The sequence below is a fragment of the Herpailurus yagouaroundi genome, unplaced genomic scaffold, assembly GCF_014898765.1.
Source record: "Herpailurus yagouaroundi ecotype Mexico unplaced genomic scaffold, PumYag 166, whole genome shotgun sequence".
NCBI classification, from domain to species: Eukaryota; Metazoa; Chordata; class Mammalia; order Carnivora; family Felidae; genus Herpailurus; species Herpailurus yagouaroundi.
This window is the reverse complement of record NW_024412407.1, coordinates 6877987-6895411: the sequence shown is the minus strand read 5'-3', so window position 1 is coordinate 6895411 and position 17425 is coordinate 6877987. Positions and strand designations below refer to the sequence as shown.

General features: G+C 56.5%; 1 protein-coding gene across 2 annotated transcripts in view; it reads right to left on the bottom strand.

Annotated features, from left to right (window-relative positions):
• Positions 1 to 16378, bottom strand: part of COL2A1 (collagen type II alpha 1 chain) — a 31581-nt gene extending 15203 nt beyond the window's left edge. The window contains exons 1-18 of one of the 2 annotated variants that reach the window (XM_040488323.1): positions 16128 to 16378; positions 11808 to 12014; positions 10365 to 10381; positions 9898 to 9930; positions 9759 to 9791; positions 9607 to 9660; positions 9357 to 9458; positions 8072 to 8149; positions 7380 to 7424; positions 7223 to 7276; positions 6738 to 6791; positions 5917 to 5970; positions 5444 to 5497; positions 5272 to 5325; positions 4934 to 4978; positions 4336 to 4389; positions 1386 to 1430; positions 903 to 956 (exon numbers count right to left, since the gene is read on the bottom strand). In XM_040488323.1, coding sequence (XP_040344257.1) covers positions 903 to 956; positions 1386 to 1430; positions 4336 to 4389; positions 4934 to 4978; positions 5272 to 5325; positions 5444 to 5497; positions 5917 to 5970; positions 6738 to 6791; positions 7223 to 7276; positions 7380 to 7424; positions 8072 to 8149; positions 9357 to 9458; positions 9607 to 9660; positions 9759 to 9791; positions 9898 to 9930; positions 10365 to 10381; positions 11808 to 12014; positions 16128 to 16212 — 1122 coding nt within the window. In that variant the 5' untranslated portion in view covers positions 16213 to 16378. The remainder of the gene's footprint in view (positions 1 to 902; positions 957 to 1385; positions 1431 to 4335; positions 4390 to 4933; positions 4979 to 5271; positions 5326 to 5443; positions 5498 to 5916; positions 5971 to 6737; positions 6792 to 7222; positions 7277 to 7379; positions 7425 to 8071; positions 8150 to 9356; positions 9459 to 9606; positions 9661 to 9758; positions 9792 to 9897; positions 9931 to 10364; positions 10382 to 11807; positions 12015 to 16127) is intronic. The other variant, XM_040488324.1, reaches the window with a different exon arrangement.
• Between the last annotated feature and the right edge of the window lie 1047 nt (positions 16379 to 17425).

Genomic DNA, 17425 nt, shown 5'->3' with positions numbered 1-17425 from the left:
GTCCAGTCCTCCTCGGCCTCTGGCAGGTCCCGCAACCCCCCAAAATGGCCTCTGCTTTTACTTTCATTTTTTTCCTGAAAGTTACAACTGGCTGCGATCCGGACTCTCTGGCCGGCGGAGTCCTCTGGGGAGGACTGCTGACCTGGAGGCGGGGCAGAGCCTCCTCAGGTTTCTTCTCAGAACATTCTTGCTCCACTCTTGTAATTATTATTTTCTAAAGGTCAGGCCCCCTCACCTTCCGCCGTCCCTCTTCACAATGGGTCTCCTTCACCCAGCTCCCAGGGCCTCAGACACTGTCTGGTTGCCATGGAAACCTCCAGGAGGGGAAAGGCAACCTGATGCCAGTGACCACATGGAGGCTCCTTATTCATCTCCCGGCTGCCCCGGGAGAGAATTCCCAGGGAACGTGCGCACTGGAATCCTTCTTGGGCCACAGGGGCCTTTCCCTGAACTGGCTGGCCTCCCACTGGCCCCTATTAATCCTTGGAAGAACTCTGTTCACACTGCCTGGAAGAGCCAGGCCCCCGATGGGGTGGGGGCGAGAGGGAAGCTTGGAGCTATCTCCTTGCCCACTTCCTCCAGCTCTCTTCCGGGTCTAGAGTTTGCCGTCCTCCAGTTCCTGGTCTTCTGCTCCCTCCCAGATCTCCGGTGTCTCCCCATCTTTTCCTCCCTTCCCCGGTCTGACGCTGAAACTGCACCTCCGGCTTCTTATCGTTACATCTTACTTTCCCTTCCATCTGGTGACTGAACCGCCTGGCTCGTCCTTGCCTCCGCCGAGAGCAGCAGTGGGCGGGGGTGGGACACACTCCTCAGAAGGGAAGTGGGGACTGTCCAGGGGGCAGTCGGTGAGGGTGATGGGGTGGGGAGGGGGCGGCTCCCGACTCCACCTGCAGGGCACGTACCTTGGCACCGGGAGCACCAGGGAAGCCAGGACCACCAGCAGGACCCACGGGACCCTGGAGGAAGGGAGGAGGGGGAGAGGAGAATGCTGTTTCTGGGCAGTGTTTCTGTAACCCCCAAAGCGAGCCACCCCCACACCTCACACTCCCCACCTTTGCACTGATTTTGCACTACATCCATCGTGGCTCAAAGTCCCTGGGCAAAAACCGCCCCCTCTGCCTGAGCCTGGCTTCACGAGGCAAAGCCGGTTTCTAACTATACACATGGTGAGAAGCAGATGATTCTTTTACCTCCCTATCTATGCCTCCTCAAAAAAATGCCAAGAGGATGGCTGAGAAAAATGAACCGTTGCTTCAAAGCTTGTTATCGACAGGCTAGGGTGATACGGATTCCTCTCCCTTTGCCCAAGAGGCGCCAGCACTGCCAACCCCACTGGGCTGCTAAAAGGGACTCGGGTAAACCTACCACAGATGACAGGCACTTACCGGAGGCCCAGCAGGGCCTGGTTGACCGTCGTTGCCCCGGGCACCCTATAAGCAGGGGGGGGAAGAAGCGACCGTGGTGAGAGGTGCCTGACCAAGAGACCAGGCCCTCCCCGCCCACAGTGCCCGCCCCCCCACAGAAAATGTGGGCGGCGCTGGGCCCCAGGGGCCTCAGGGCTGAGTGGGGGGCTGGCCAGGGATGGGTGCAGGGCAGCCCCCCAGCGAGGAGCAGCCCCAGAACCCCTCCGTGTTGGGGGCAGCAGCGGGCAAATTCTGAGCTTAAACACAGCTTGGGTGCTCTCCTAGCTATTCCATCATTTCTTAAACTTCCATTTAGACCCCAAATATCCCCAACATCAAGGCCAAGTTATCATTTAAAGACTCAGTGAGGGGCGCCTGGGTGGCGCAGTCGGTTAAGCGTCCGACTTCAGCCAGGTCACGATCTCGCGGTCCGTGAGTTCGAGCCCCGAGTCGGGCTCTGGGCTGATGGCTCAGAGCCTGGAGCCTGTTTCCGATTCTGTGTCTCCCTCTCTCTGCCCCTCCCCCGTTCATGCTCTGTCTCTCTCTGTCCCCAAAATAAATAAACGTTGAAAAAATAAATAAATAAAAAAATAAATAAAAAAATAAAGACTCAGTGAATCAGGCCAAAGGACAATGAAACAGCCAAGCAGCAAACCTCACACAATTCCTCCCACCTGCTCGCAGGGGGAAACACTTCCAGGGGCTTGGTTATCCTCCTTGGTTGAGGCTTGGTTAAGGCCTCCCCTTGGTTAGGTCCAGGATGCCTCTGGGCTCCGCCCTCTCCCCACCCACTGTAGACAACCTATTTCTAAGGAAACACAGATGCTGCCGCTGGCCCAGGAAGAAGCCGTGTTCTGCGATAGGGACAGAGCCCTGGGCACAACCTGAGGAACACATCTGAGCTCTTGCCCCTGAGAGTCCTTTACACAGAAAGACAGGGCCGCCAGGTCGCTCTCTAGGACTAATTTTGAGGGTTTCCCCGCAGGTTTGTGGTGAGCACATTCTACCCACCAGCCCCCCACTCCCCCCCCCCCCCCCGCCTTTCTCTCTCAAGGCCCCTCAGGGCCCAGGGAACTTTTACCCAAACTCTAGGAACCATTAGGCTAGGCCCGGCACCTGGTCCTTGGCAGGGGACTGGAGCAGGCCAGAAGGTGACCTTTCCCAAGCTGGGCCCTGCCTGCCTGCCTCTGCCTCTTCTAGGGTGCTGAAGAAGGATGCTTTGGGGGGAGCTCATATTTTAAATAAGACTCAAATCTTCTTCCTGGCTATGATCCATTTCTCCTGACTGAGATGCTCTAGACTGGCATTAAACAGGAACGCAAGAGGAGACTTGACAGAAAAAAAATGTCAGAGGGAACATAAAGCCTCAGCGTTGGCCACGGCCCATTCTGGGCCAGGCCGGCTGCTTCGGGAAGCTATGGAGCACCCTCCCTCCGGGGGTTGGCCAGAGGAGAGGCCTGGGGCCCAGCATGACCCGCGAGGCCTGAGCTGGCATCGGTGGCTCTCCCTGCAGCAGAGCTGGGAGAGGGCACAGTCTGGCCCAAGAGGGCACGTGACCACAGCAGGCAGAGGCCAGCCCAGCCCCGTCCCGGGCCCAGCCTTGACACCAGGCCTGCACTTGGAACTGCGTGACGTTGTCAACTTTCTATGCCAAAGCCTATACGCAGCCTGCCAGCCTGACTACTGCGGGGACAGGAACCAGCGGGGAGGAGCAAGGAGCAAGGCCTGCTGTGCTTGGGAAGGAGGAAGAACAGGGATGCGGCTCGTCTCTGCCCCTGACAGGGTGCGGCCACCACAGCTCCGGGCCCGGCCAAAGAGCCACAGTCCAGGTCCTAATAATCTGCAAAAATAGCAGTGTTTCTTGGCAGCCCCAGCACTCTCTAATCCCCTCACACAAAGTGACCCTGGGACAAGGCACCTCAGCAGCTCTGGGGGACAAACGGGGGTCGGGGCTGCCTGTATCTCACTGATCTGCTCTGGAGGGAAATTTCTGCCAAACGGACACATTATGCAGGAGGCAGCAGAGTGAGTGAGCTGATTTACTTTGGCCAGCCCTGCAACGGCCTATGAGGAGGGGCCTCGGAGCCTGGGTGGCTGGGGTATGAGCTCAACTGAAAGCATAATCTTTCTTAAACACAGCTTTCATCACATCACTCGCCTGACCAAGCGCCTACAAGGGCTCTCCATTGCTGAGGGATCAGAAATAAACACCTGCGCCCTCCGCCGCCCGCCGCAAATCCCCTGCAAATCCCCGCGCCCTTCACTTCCCACGTCAACAAGAGGCCACCAGAGGCGGAGGCTGCCGAGCAGGGTCTTAAGCTATGCAACCTTTCTGTGCCTCGGTTTCTCCTTCCCTAAAATGGGGAGAAGAACAGAATCTACTTCACAGGATATGAGGGAAGATTCGGTGAGACAAAGCATGTAAGGTATTAACCCAAGGAAGTGCCTGTGGCAGGGTGGCCACTGGGATTATCTATCACAGTATCACCAGCGGCAGCAGCAATGTCAAGTATAAAGACCCCATGTGCCTAGTTGATGCTAGACTGTTATGCTTTAATAGGGCATCATCTCAAAAGCCAGAAAGAACAGACAGTAGCACAGCACCGTAAGTCTGTCCATAAGTTCAAACTGGATTGACCGGGGGCGTGGGGGTTGGGGGGGCCCTGTGAAAGGGATTACCTGCACCATCCAGACTGGTTAAGAGAGAATCCTGCCCTCACCAACCAACCCTCCCATCGCTGTCCTTCAACGGTGCAGACTCGGCCTGGGGATTTGCAGCAGGGTCACTCAGAGATAATCCTCACGGGGTGACAATGCTCTCTGCGCCTCACGGGGTCATTTTGAGGGTCAAGCAAAACAGCCACCCACAAAAGTGCCTTGTAATCTCTAAAGGGCCGGCCAAAAGGTGGCCTTTGGCCTTGTCATTACTCACCGCAGCCCCAGCAGGGCCAGTCCGTCCTCTCTCACCAGGCAGGCCGCGGGGACCCTGGAACACACACACCAGGACAACACACGCATGAGTCGGCTTAACGACGCTCCGCAAGTCCTTCCCAGACACTGGAGTGGGGAGCGTGCGTGTGCCCGGGAGGCAAAGGTGTGGATGCCCCTGATCCTGCCTTCCCGACCCATCTAGAACTTCTCATATCACATCAAAGTTCTTCTGCCCAGCAGATCACACACACGCTCCTGTCATTACTGTCAGGAGTCTGGTCACAGGCGTGCCTTGCTTTGTGCAATAGACGAACACCCCCCTCAAAACGTGGAGAATAAACAGAATTTTAAAAAACTAAAGCACATCCTAAGTGTGTTCACGGGCTATTTTAAGGAAACATTGGTGACACCTTGAACAAATCATCTAGCTGATAAATTTAGCTTTTGGATCTGATCGTAACCAGATCAAATCTACAAAACCGAGTATATCCTCTGCACAAAGGGAGCAGTGGTGTCCATAGCAGAGTCATCTACTAGGCTTTAGAAGATGTCTGAAGAGCCTCCCGAGGGCCTCCCCCGGGGGTGATATTCACACTCACCATTGGGCCCGGAGAACCATTCTCACCCGGTGAACCACTCTCACCCTGGAAAAAAGATGCACAGTGTCAGTGAGTGGGACCCCACTGCCCCCAGAAAACTCCCAAGGAGGAAGCTGAAATCTCTGGTCAACTCAGCTACCACCAAGACCCCCCCAAAGTTCAGTTCTGTGAGGGACAATTCCCCGAGCTCTCCAGGCCTCCTGCTCATCCATCAGGATGCAGGACTGGGTGTTCCCAACCAAAGCCGTTCTGACATCCTAACTCCACGGACTCAATAGCATCTCCTTGACCGGAAAGAAAGGCTCCTCCATTGTCCCCATGTGCTTCTTGGTCCTTACCTTCACACCTGGAGCACCAGCTTCTCCCTTAGCACCATCTAGACCTGGGTAGCCCTAGGGGACAGGAGAAAACATTCGATCACACTTCTGGAAGAAGATTCATGCCCCCCAAATGATTTTTCTCTCCCCAGGGCAATTCCTGCCTCCCAACACCCGCGTCCGTGATACTTACTCTGTGACCCTTGACACCAGGAAGGCCTGGGGTTCCCGGGAAGCCGCGAGCACCCTGCAGTCCAAAGAGGAGACGTTGAAGGCACAGTGCGGAAGGGCCCAGGAGAGGCAGACCCGCACTGCAGAGAGTCTCCAAAGCCAGCTCCCTCAGGCCGGGGCGGGAGGGGGGGCGGTCAGAAGCCCAGCACTTGGACAGTTCTTTCAGTAGGTCCCAGAGCCCCCCTCGCCGTGCTTCCCCCATCTTATGGGAAAACGGCTGTAAACAACAGCTGCCTCGCCATCCCCACCCCGTGGGCCTGTGTTAGGATCCTAAACATCAGCACGAAGGTCTGATGTACGTAGGGGCTGCTGGAATTCTACTTTAGAAGTGCGCTAACCCAACTGGATGAGCTGGGTGCGAGGCCACTGCCTTGGCTGCAAAGGAGGGAGACTCACAATGAGGTTCGGGGCTGGGAAAGGCGGGGAGGGCTTTACCTGAGGGCCAGGAGGGCCTCTTTCACCAGATTTTCCAGGCTTTCCGGCTTCACCCTGAAGGGAGAGAGATGTATTTCAGCTTCTCCAGAAGACAAGGTAGCACAGTTGGCACGATCCAGATCACCTCTCTCCTCTTAGTTTTCTATGCCTTTGCCCACCTGCTTACTCCCTGCCCGCCCCGCCCCGCCCCCGCCACCTCCTTCAGATTCCACACTTTGAATGCCTTTCCTGGGTCACCATGCATTCTTTCAGACAGCTGGGCAAGCTTCTCTGTCCCCAGTAGCCCCCAGCTGCCCCCCGGGGGCTTTTCTCTCTCCCCCTCCTAGGCTCTGCTGATAGGGCCAGCGTTGCCTTACCCTGAGAGACTTTTTACTGTCTAATGCGATTCATAAGAATAGTTCGAGAGCCAACTCCCTTCACTTCGTTTGCATCCTTTGCAGACATCCTGACTCAGGCTGCGCTTTTCCTAACTCATTTACAAGTAAGATAATGCTGGGCTGTTGAGTGTCTTCCTTTGTTTTTCCTTCTCTACATCTGTCCCTCTGTGTTTTCCCTTTCCCTTCTCTTGTTTCTCAATTTCCCTTCGTGGAGCTAATGATGTTTTAATTATTTCCCTCCCCAGTGGGTCCCAAGCAGTCCCCGGGCGCTCGCAAGTGGGAATGTAGACAGTAGACAGGGTCTGAGACTCCGACTGACCAGTTCTGCCCCTAAGGACACTTTCCCCCGGACCAAGCCAAGGGCGCTTCTGCCCCAGCACATACACCCCCTCCAGACCCTCTCAAAGGAGGCATCCACTCGTTTGACTATTCAGGTATACTCACATCATCGCCAGGCTTTCCAGGGGGGCCAGGAGGACCGCGGGGACCCATGGGACCCTACAAACAAAGTGAGGGAGTCTAAGAGATGGCCGGAGCGGGACGATACCTGATCGGTAGACAAAACTTTGGGACTGTAGCCTCTGGAATCTAGTTCCCCCCATAAGGAAGAAAGATGGGGTGCAGGGGTCTTCCCACTCTGTGCTGAGAGAGAGTGAGCGTGCAGGGCCGACTCTACTGGAAGGCAGCAGGCGGCACAGGCCAGGGGCGGCCCAGAAAGGGGACTGTTGTGACAGAGCTCCTGGTGGTCCTCGCCTGCCGTGGCTCTCTGTCAGAGATCCCACAGAGCTAAGAAGTGGCATCTAGATTTCCTTGGAGCCCTCCCCTGGGAAAGCTCTGGGCAGAGCCAGGGAGGTGACAGTGCCAGGAGCTGGGTGGTCCATCACTGGAGGCTCCCCAGGGGGAGGACAGGGCCCGGCGCTGGCACTCACAGAGACACCGGGTTCCCCAGGTTCTCCAGGGTTGCCTTGAAATCCTTGAGGTCCCTAAAAAGTAACAGGAGGACACCAGGTTAGCCCTACAAACTGACACCCAAGAGCTTGAAAGCATCCGCGCCGCCACCACCACCAGGAAAGACCCAGTACTTACGGGAGCACCAGCAGGGCCTGGAGGCCCTCGAGGTCCCATGGGGCCCTGCATCGGAACAGAAAAGGAGGAAGCTCAGCGGAATTGGCTCGCCAGCGGCCTCCGGCGGGCCACCTCCTCCCAGCCGAGGGCCCAGACAAAAGACACAAAGTTACCCCATGGGGAGGGGGCATCCAGTGGCTGCTCCCTCTCATTTCCCGCTCCCCGCACAACAATCTATTTATTTATAGGCACCATTTGGATAGAGAAGCTGGCCTTGCTCTCTCCTGGCCCGCAGCCATGTTTACTAAAGTCTGAGTTTCATTTAGCATGTGCCAAATCCAAGCCGCAGGGCCGAGATTTCCTGCTGGAAGCCTTGTGGATGCTGGAGAACAGTGGCTGCTGTCTGCGTTCTTCAGTTCTCAGTCCAAGAGCAGTAGCAACCAGCCTTGCAACAGACCAGCCTATATGTGTCTCTCTATCCTCATTCTTCTTGGTCACTCCAGCGCATCATTGAAACCGGCATCCGTCACCATTAAAAACCAAATGCGTTGGGCTAACCGCATAGGAGGTTACATAACCGGTGGAGAAGAGCTGCTCTACGCAATTATCTGTAAAGTGAGGTTGTCAGCTTCCCTGACTCTGCTAAGGGCCACCGCCTGCCATTTTGGCTGCCAAAAAAAAACCAAACCCAAAAAACTGGTGTCTTGTCTTACCATTGGCCCTTGCATCACTCCCATCTGGGCACCACCAGCCTTCTCATCAAATCCTCCGGCCATCTGGGCAGCGAAGTTCTGCAAATAAACCCAACCACATTAGGAGCCCGACAGGCTCCGTGTAGTTCCACTGTAAATCGGTATCGAAAAAAAAAAAAACAAACCTTAACTTCAGATAAACTCTAATTGTTGGAAACTAACCTAGCATCGGATAGAATTACCAACGATTCCTGAACAACTGGTGTGGAAATGTGTTATTAGATGACAGCGGCACACTCATTTCCCTGGAAGATGCAGTGCTATTTGGAGAAGCATCCGTGACTTGTATTTCATTTTACAGGATTACACTTTAAATTCTAAAATGGGGGATGCCTGGGTGGCTCAGTCGGTTGAGCCGACTTTGGCTCAGGTCACGATCTCACGGTCCGTGAGTTCGAGCCCCACGTTGGGCTCTGTGCTGACAGCTCAGAGCCTGGAGCCTGCTTCAGATTCTGTGTCTCCCTCTCTCTCTGACCCTCCCCCGTTCATGCTCTGTCTCTCTCTGTCTCAAAAATAAATAAACGTTAAAAAAAAATAAATTCTAAAATGGTAAGTAGGCTGTTTAACCTACGTTGAGAAATGTAACTCAAACATCGCTTCTCAGGGTTTCAGAGAAAAAAATTTCCAGGTCTTTATCGTCCAGCCAAAGACTAAAACCCACAACCTTAAGATTTTTCAGCAAGGAAGGTAGCAGGCATCTGCGAGCCACTCAAGAATTTGAAACGCAACAAACATCAAAACGGCAAACCTGCAAAAACTGGACAATAACACAATTCGTTGACTGGCTTAATTCCAAAAATGACTGGAGCCACACACCTTCACTCAGTGGCGCTCTTTCATGAGAATGAATAGTCCCTTGGAATGTACTTGGCAAGGGCCACGATTAAATGTCTTCCAAGGACAGTGGTCTCTCTTCTTCCAGGGAACTACAAGTGCCCAGTCATCCTCTCCCCCGGCCCCACACCCATGCCCAAGAATCAACCACACAGTACAGACGCCTGGGAGCCAGGTAACTGAAGACTTTCTTTGCAGAAACCCAGTGAGTGAAAAAAGTCATCCCTTAGCGCCACAGTCTGATGCCTAATATGTGATTCCGCTAAATTACAGGCCCGGGGAGAAGCCCACGGGCAGGCTGTGCACACACTGCTGGCAGGCCTGGGAGCCAGCCAGGTAAGCGGGAGTAGCAATTTAGAAGCCACATTTTTCTGGAGGGGCAGCTGAAGGAAGGGGACATAAGGATACTTACTCCACCGAGGCCAGGGGGGCCAGGGGGGCCAGGAGGACCAGGGGGGCCGGGATTTCCAGGGGTCCCAGGCTCTCCATCTCTGCCACGCGGTCCAGGGGCACCCTTGGCAGAAAGAGAGAAGGGCACCCGTGTGAAGCAGGATTTACACAAGAACCCCCTTGGCCACGGCTGCCCCCGAGGAGGTGGTCATGCACATGGGAGGGGGCAGGGGGGATGCCCGGAGGATCTGGGGCGGCTTTTCTCTACTCACTTTTTCACCTTTGTCGCCACGATCCCCTCTGGGTCCTTGTTCACCTGCAGGTCCCTGAAGGTGAAGGGAATGATGAGATGACAGCATGGCCAGGGGCCTGCAGAGCAGTGACTTGAGGAAGAGGTGGGAGAAGGGATTTCTCCCTTTCTTACCTGAGGCCCAGGAGGTCCTTTGGGTCCTACAATCTGCGAGAGAGACAGAGACCCAGAGGATGGCAAGTTAGAGGGAGCCCAAGGAGCTGACCCCCTCGGAGCAGTGGAGGCAACCGACGTGAGGACAATGTGTACTTACATCCTTAATGTCTCCGGGTTCTCCTTTCTGTCCCTGAAACACGACACATTGTGAGGACGGAGCCACACAAGCCCACTAAAGCCCCCAGCACGAAACCCTGCCCTGCAGCCTGAGCACTGAGGTCCCCCCCCGCCCCGTAACACAGAGCTCTGCCTGCTGCCTACAAAATCACAGGCTGGGTGAGCACAACATTGCTCCTGAAGAAAGCAAAAACAGAACCAAAACAAGGAAAAGAGAGGCACCTGGGTAGCTCAGTCGGTTCAGTCTCCGACTGCACCTTAGGTCACCATCTCCCCGCTAGGCTCGGGAGTTCGAGCCCTGCATCGAACAGCTCTGAGCCTGGGGCCTGCTTCAGATTCTGTGCCTCCCTCTCTCTCTCTGCCCCTCCCCCTCTCACACTGTCTCTCTGTCTCTCTCTCAAATAAACTTAAAAAAAAAAAAAAAAAAAAAAAAAAAAAAACCCTTACCTTTGGTCCTGGTTGCCCTGCAAGTGGGAAAGAATAGAGAAGAATGAAAGATTTGTGAGATGGGTTAGCACAAGTTCTTGTGCTCAAACACTCTCTAATGGATTAAACAAAGACAAGGATGCAACCCGGGAAGGAGGCAGCTTCCTGTCCCTCTGTTGGGATGTTAGGGTCACTGGGGTCCTGGGGTTGCTGGAGGTCCCACGAGGAATGGAGAGGACCCAGACTTTGTTATTGAGAAAGCAGTCAGCATGCAAAAGAATGGAGCGGGGCGTATGAAGAGAAAATGAGCAGCTCAAGATCTCATGAGCACCAAGAAAGGAAGCACCAGAAGGTGGCAGAAGGTCCAGTCTCTTCTCTCCTCACAGGGGAGGAAGCCCTTCCCACACAGCCCAAGCCCTCCCGGAAGAAGGGTTAGGGAGGTAGAAGGGTCTTACGTTCAAGCGGGGTCTCCTTGAAGCGAGCACAAAAACACAGCAGGGCAGAGGAGTTATAGAGAGCATCGAAGCCAGCACCCCCCCCCCCCCCCCCAACTCAATGATCCCTTCCCCCTTCAAAGCAGTGAGGCCCTCACCACTTCCCCCACTGGGGCCTCAGAAATGATCGGGAAATCTAGACCACAAAAGCAGCTTGCCAGTGTTGGTGAAGGTGTTAAGGAAGGGCAGCTCCTTGCCTCCCTTTCAACTTTCTTCTCTGTTTGAGTAGGAAGGGGACAGTGAGGGCCACCCAAGAGACCTAGGCATGTGCCCGTCCCCACCCCCCCTTTCCCCCGCAGGGAGATGGGGCGTATGTTCAAGTGCTGGGGAGGGGTCACGTGCACACATGTGGTCCACCAGCACTGGTTCTGGCTGGGAGTGAGTAAACCCACCAGAGCGCACGCCTGCAGGGCTCCAGCCCAGCGCCATCTCTCAGAGCCCAGCCCCTCCTTCTCCTATTAACTCGCTTCGTAATTGGCAGTTAACTCCAAGAGAGGTAAAGAAAACAAAAGGCAACTGCCACCAACGTTCCAGATTTCAAAGAGGGAGCCCGCCCTGTCTCCCCACTGAAGACCATTAGTGGTCGTCTACAGAGAAGACAAGGTGTGGGTAACTAATTAATCTGGGGAATTAATCTGGGGTTCGGCCCACAGGATATGGGCTCTCCATTGCGGCTCTAGTGATCAGAGAGGATTCCAGAGAGGATACTTTTGTGGAATCACATCTGTCCTTCCGTATCTTGGAAGCGTACTTTTTTGGAGGTTTTAGGTGAGGAGGGACCCCTCTAGTGTCCCAGGCTCATTCACTTTCAACCCGCAGGCAAGAAGTGGCCTTTCCTTTCAGCTTCAGCTGCCGGGGTCCCATGGATAACCAGCCCCTCTGCCGCGCAGAGATGACCAGCATCCATGGGAGGTTTGCTGCACCTGCAAGTAATTTATTTATGTGGAAGAGGAAATAAATAAATTACGACCACTGGCAGTGGCGAGGTCAGTTGAGCAGATGGGGCAGCACTCTCCGAAGGGGGTCTCAGGGCTGAGGCAGTCTTTCATGTCTTCACAGATTATGTCGTCGCAGAGGACAGTCCCAGTGTCACAGACACAGATCCGGCAGGGCTCGGGCTTCCACACATCCTTATCATTATACCTCTGCCCGTCCTGCACACAGCTGCCAGCCTTCTCTGCACCAAGGGCGGGGCAGGGGAAGCAGAGAGTGAAGGGAAGGAGGGGGTGGGGAGCCAGAAGAGAAAAAGAGAAAGAGGTTGCAGTCAACTTGACATCATTCGAACGCTGAAGAATGTGGGCTCCGGACATCCAAAAGTAGAGAACTTGGAAATCATTTTTCTAAGACATCATTCAATCTTTTGTGTAGTCAACATATGTTTATTGTGCACCTTGCACTGTGCTATCTATTGACCAGTGAAAACCCTGCCCCAGCAGTGAAGGTGGGCGAGGGGTGCTACTGTTAGCATATTCTCTTCCGAATGCCTGGGGCAGACCCGAGGGTGTTGGGGGGGCTGGGACTCCGAGTGGGAACTCAGGAACTGTCCAGAGGAGAGGGGAAAATGGAGAGACCCCGCCCCCCCCCCCCCCCAGCACAGGAACAGAGGCCTTTTTTCTGCCTTCCTCTAGGAACTACGGGATTTGCTAAATACGACTGACAGCTACAATGCAAGAGGCATGTAGAAAATTCAACCCACAAGAATTAGAATCTATAAACCACCAGATTCCAAAAGCGGATATACGGGGTGGGGGTTAAAGGAGGAGCGGTTAGAAATAGGATCATGTCCCACGACTTAAATCATATTAGAATTCGGGCCAATTTGGGGAGGAGGATAGGGGCCCATTCAAACAATGCCCTTGGGACCCCCAGCAGGCTAACAAAATGCCTTGGGAGACAAGAAGGGCGTAGGGGCTCCCCTCTGCTGACCTCCAGCTGTAGCCCTCCCTGGAGAGACCCTACCTTCATCTGAAGACAAACCTCAATGTGGGGGGGGGGGCGGGGAGGGCGCTGGGGGCTTTGAATGCCTGGCCTGGGCTAAGATTAGCCAGTCCGGGCCTGGCCTCCTCCAAGAATGAAGACCGAGAACGGCACGGACTAGTCCCTCTCCACCAGCGCCCTGCCGTCTGGAACTCACCCTGCAAACGAAACCTGTGCTGACAAGAGCGCTCCCGAGAGCGCCAGGGGCTGAAGGGCCCGCACCACGTGCTAGGGAGCGCCCAGCGCTGTTTTTCTCATCAAAATCCCCAAAGCGAAGGCAGCTGCAGGGGATGAATAATAGGAAAGCGCCACAAACCAGGTGGGCGGAGAAAGAAATGGGCCTGCCTCCTGCTCTTTAAGGAGACTCTGAAAACCTAAAGATAAACCTTCCTTTTTTTTTTTTTTTTTTTTTTCTTCCCTTGCCACCAGAAGAAATCCGCTCAGCCTTTAGGCAAGATAATCCCGGCCAGAGTAGGGGGATCCCAGGGTAAACACAGAAGTTGCGGGGACACGCCCACGGCTAAACTAGCTGGAACGGTAGAAATCAGGCGGTGGGGAAGGAGAAGGAGCAGAGGTTAATGGTCTCCCGTCTGGACCGAGGAAAAGCCCACCTTCACCCAAGAGGGCCCAGGGTGAAAAAAGAAAACGCTGGGAGAAGGGGGTGCACCCGAATGCGGGTCAGATTTCTCTAGGAAGGGCGGCCCCGGGATGCGCGGGGGCGGGGCCAGGCAGCGCGGGATGTGGGAGCCGCTGGGTGACTTCTGGCAGCAGCTCTGGACGCGGCTCGCCCACAGACACTGGGAGGGTGAAAAGTGGGATTAAATGACTGCCCCAGAAAGGAGCCAGCCCCGTAACCGGATCCCCTAGGTGTGGACGGAGGAGCCCAGCACCACCATAATTGCTGTTCGAAACCGCTGCCGATAGCATCCCGGCGCGCCTGATCCGGTTCCCCTCCTTACCGCAGCGCGGTATAAGTGCTCCTTTGTGGCAGGCCAATTAAAAAGTTACCTCTTTCGGGGAACTGTTTTTGCTTCGCCGCCGCTTTGCGCAGGGCTGGAGCCCGGGAGGTGGCGGCGGGCGGGCACAGGGGGGCATTGTGGAGAGGGGGGTCAGGGAGTCCGGGGGAACCCACCGGACCTCGCCTCTCATGAATGGGGCTTTTCTCGAGCGCACACAGAGCCCGATTCACAGGTCTCCGCAAGGAACCAGTTTAAATAAATACGGGCAGCATTTCAGCCCCATCTGGAAGCCATCGCTGCCAATCTCCCAACGCAAACAAGCCTCACAAAGGAGGATTGAGGTCTCTCCCCTCAGCCGAGGGGCACTTTCGCAGGCGAGGGCTGTGAAATGCAGATGTGGGTCAAAGACGCCGCCTCCAATAAGTTTCTCAAAGTCGTGGACAGATGGGGAGGAGGGGCGTGCCCGAGCTCTAGGTTTCTGACATTCCTGACGTCCACGCAGACTGTGCCTCTCCCCACGTCACTTCTTTGGGTCCACCGACCCAGGGGAGGGGGTTACGAGGCTCGGATGCGCCTGGGAGCGAAGTCAACCGCCCCGATGCACTCCCCCCCCCCCACCCCGGGGAGGAGGAGGAGGAGGAGGAGCGACTGGAAGGTTTGGGCCCAAGAAACTGTGGAATTCACTCACTCCCGGGAAAGTTGCGGCGGTGAGAGCGCTCTGCCATTTAAGTGAGCGCCTCTAATAACAGAGGGAGAATTTGGGAATTATTTTAAAGTCACTTAGCTAATTTCACTGTGCACTAAGCAGAGGTCAGTCAAGAAGACAGCTTTGTGGGTGTACAGGGAAATTGAGGACAAAAAATATAGCCAGTCCGAGCCGGAAACACTGATGGACACACCGTATCCCAGCAAGTGCCCGGGAGCGCGCCGCCAGGTTAGCGCAGCACGCGACGACCCGGCCAGAATCTTCTGCCCCGGGCTCGCTGCGACTGCGCCGCGGGCTCCAGTCCTGCCCCCGCCTGGGTCAGCCACTCTAATGAACGGAAAGTCCTCCTGGGCCCAGAGCCCTCCAAACCGTCTCTGGAGACAGCCTGGTGGCAGGAGACACCAAATAGAGCCTCGTCGGCAGAGGGATTTTGATCCCCCCCCCCCACCTCCATCCCGCCTCCCCAAACAGTTTCCTCTGCGATTGATTTACAATCTGTGACATACAAAGACGGGGCTGGAATCCCAGCCATCGGAAACGTGCCCAAACACGTGGGGAAAAAAAAAATCCTCTCTACCTCTCTAATACACTTTCCAGGCTTCGTTTGTCCTGAATATAATCCCAGACAGTGGGACTTTACCAAAGGAGACGATGGAAAGGTGAGATCCGAACCGCCTTTGGACTAGACCGTAAAACTGCCATCTCTAACTATATTCGGCTGAAATTGTTATAGCAATTGACCAACTGTGCCCCCTTCCTCTGCTACACACACACACACACACACACACACACACACACACACACAGCCTAGCCCGGTGAGTTCCAGAAATTTAGAAGAGTAACTCATTGTAGTACCTCCGGGGTTTGGAGGGGAAGACGGCGGGGAGGGGGCGCTATTTTCTGGGGAGTTTGAAAAAAGCACGGTCTGGTTGGAATGTTATCGCCTTTCAGATGGCCTCTCCTACGGGGAGTTTCTGTGCCCGTTAGAGGCACGGCCAAAGCCGAGATGAGAACGAGGGCTGCACCTTGCTCCTGCGCCAGCCGGGAGGGGGAGGAAACTGCGAGAGGCGCTGAGATCTCAGAGCGCCTCTCGGAAGCCTCTCTTTTGTGGCCTCCGATTTCAGCCCACCAGATTCAGAGCATCTCCTTTGTCTAACTCCCCTTTGAACCTTCCAGCCACCAACCCCTGGACGCGGCTGCGAGGTCAACCCTTTGGCGCTTGCTCGTCCCTTCGTTAGAGCCCTTTCCAACTTCTCCTAAGATCGATGGGCCACGACCTGTTTTGCTGCACTCCGAGTGCTTCGGGGAGGTGTGTTGGGTGGGTGTGCGCCTGCTTAATTATCAAAGCTGGTGGAAAAGAGCGCGCTTAAATCTATGCGCAAACATCTCGACCCGACACTTTGCACGTTTCAAATTCCTGCGCAACGTAGAGACCTGCAAATGCCTCCAACTGCGACCTGCACCAGCCGACGCTCCAACAGAGAACTCCGCTAGGTGAGCCCCTGCGCATCATGCGCCCAAGTCTCGGCGCGCTATGACCCCGGGAGCCACTCTAGCCTGGACCCGCCGGCTCCAGAGAGGGAGAGGGCCGGGGGAGGGTGCGAAGGGACGGCACAGAAGGGTGGCAGGCAGGGACCGGGCGACTTACGGACATCCTGGCCGTGACACCGAAGGACAGCGGCGACGAGCAGCGTCAGCAGCACCAGCGTCTGGGGAGCCCCGAGGCGGATCATGGCTCACCGCGGGGCCTGGCGGAGCCGGCCCGAGCGGAGCGCAGCGAGGCGGCAGGAGCACGGCGTGGGTCCGGGTCTCTACCGCGCCCTCATGCAGGAGGCCCTCGGAGCAGGAGGAGGAGGCAGGAGACCCGGCAGCCCAGCAGCGCTCTGCGTCTTCTCGCCTCCGCGGAGCCCGTTATATGCGTCCGGCCCCTCTCGAGGCTGGCGAACTCGCCCAAACCGCGGGCCGCCCCCGGCCCCCCGCCGGGCTGTAACCTGAGACCCCGCCCCCAGAGCCGGCCTGGGCCCAGCCAGAGCCCGCACCTGCCTGGGCCGGACCCCCCTCTCCGCTAGCCCTGCTTCCCGCCCCCCACCCCTAGTGTGCCGAGTGGCCTGATCGGGCGGGGCGCAGAGACGGCTGCTGTCCTCCCCCCAACCCAGGGCTGCGGCGCTGCCCCCTCCGACCACAGGCGGGAAGGGGGGCCTCCGGCCCCTCCCCTCGGAGTTCTGCCCAGATTGGAGGGGCGGGGGGTGTTTGCAGAGGCGCAGGCCGCGAGCCCTAGACCGTGGACGGAAAAGACTTGGGAGGGAGGAGGGAAAGCGGTAGAAAGGAGCAGCGGGGGAGAGTTAGCGGGGCTCCGAGTTGGGACCTAGGGCAGGGGGAGGGGAGGAGGGCGCAGGGGGAGCTCGCGATGGTATCCGGAATCCAACTCTTGGAAACTGGCAAGCAAGGCCAAGTTTGGGGAGGTGCCCCGGCCTATCTTCTAGCCTTCTGGCCGCTTCCCGGAGTACCTGGCCCCGGGGCTCCCACCTGGAGATTCGGAACGACAGGCCCCAGCCCCTCCCCCACCCAGCTCTGCGAAGAAAGAGCCTCCTCTGGAGCCTTGGCAGAAGCTGGCCGGAGCCAATCGCCAGGAAAGGGGCCGGTGTGTTACAGCACAGAGGGAGACCTGTGTGAAGGTGTGGGGGCGGGGGCAGGCCCTGGGAAGGGGGCTTGAGCAGCTACAGAGGACGGAGGGAGCCCAGACTAAACCGTGCGTGCTGCCGAGGTGGGGGACTGTCTAGTTCCAGGCTCAGACGTGGTGTCTGCTCTTCCTGGCCGGGGGCCTGGAGAGGGCCCCGGGGGGGAGTGGGCACTGCCGCCCGGGGTTGAACAGTTCTGGCCAGGGACATTGGTCACTGCTGCAGCCCCGTCCAGGGAGTGAGGCGGCTGCTCCAGCTGGACCGAGTT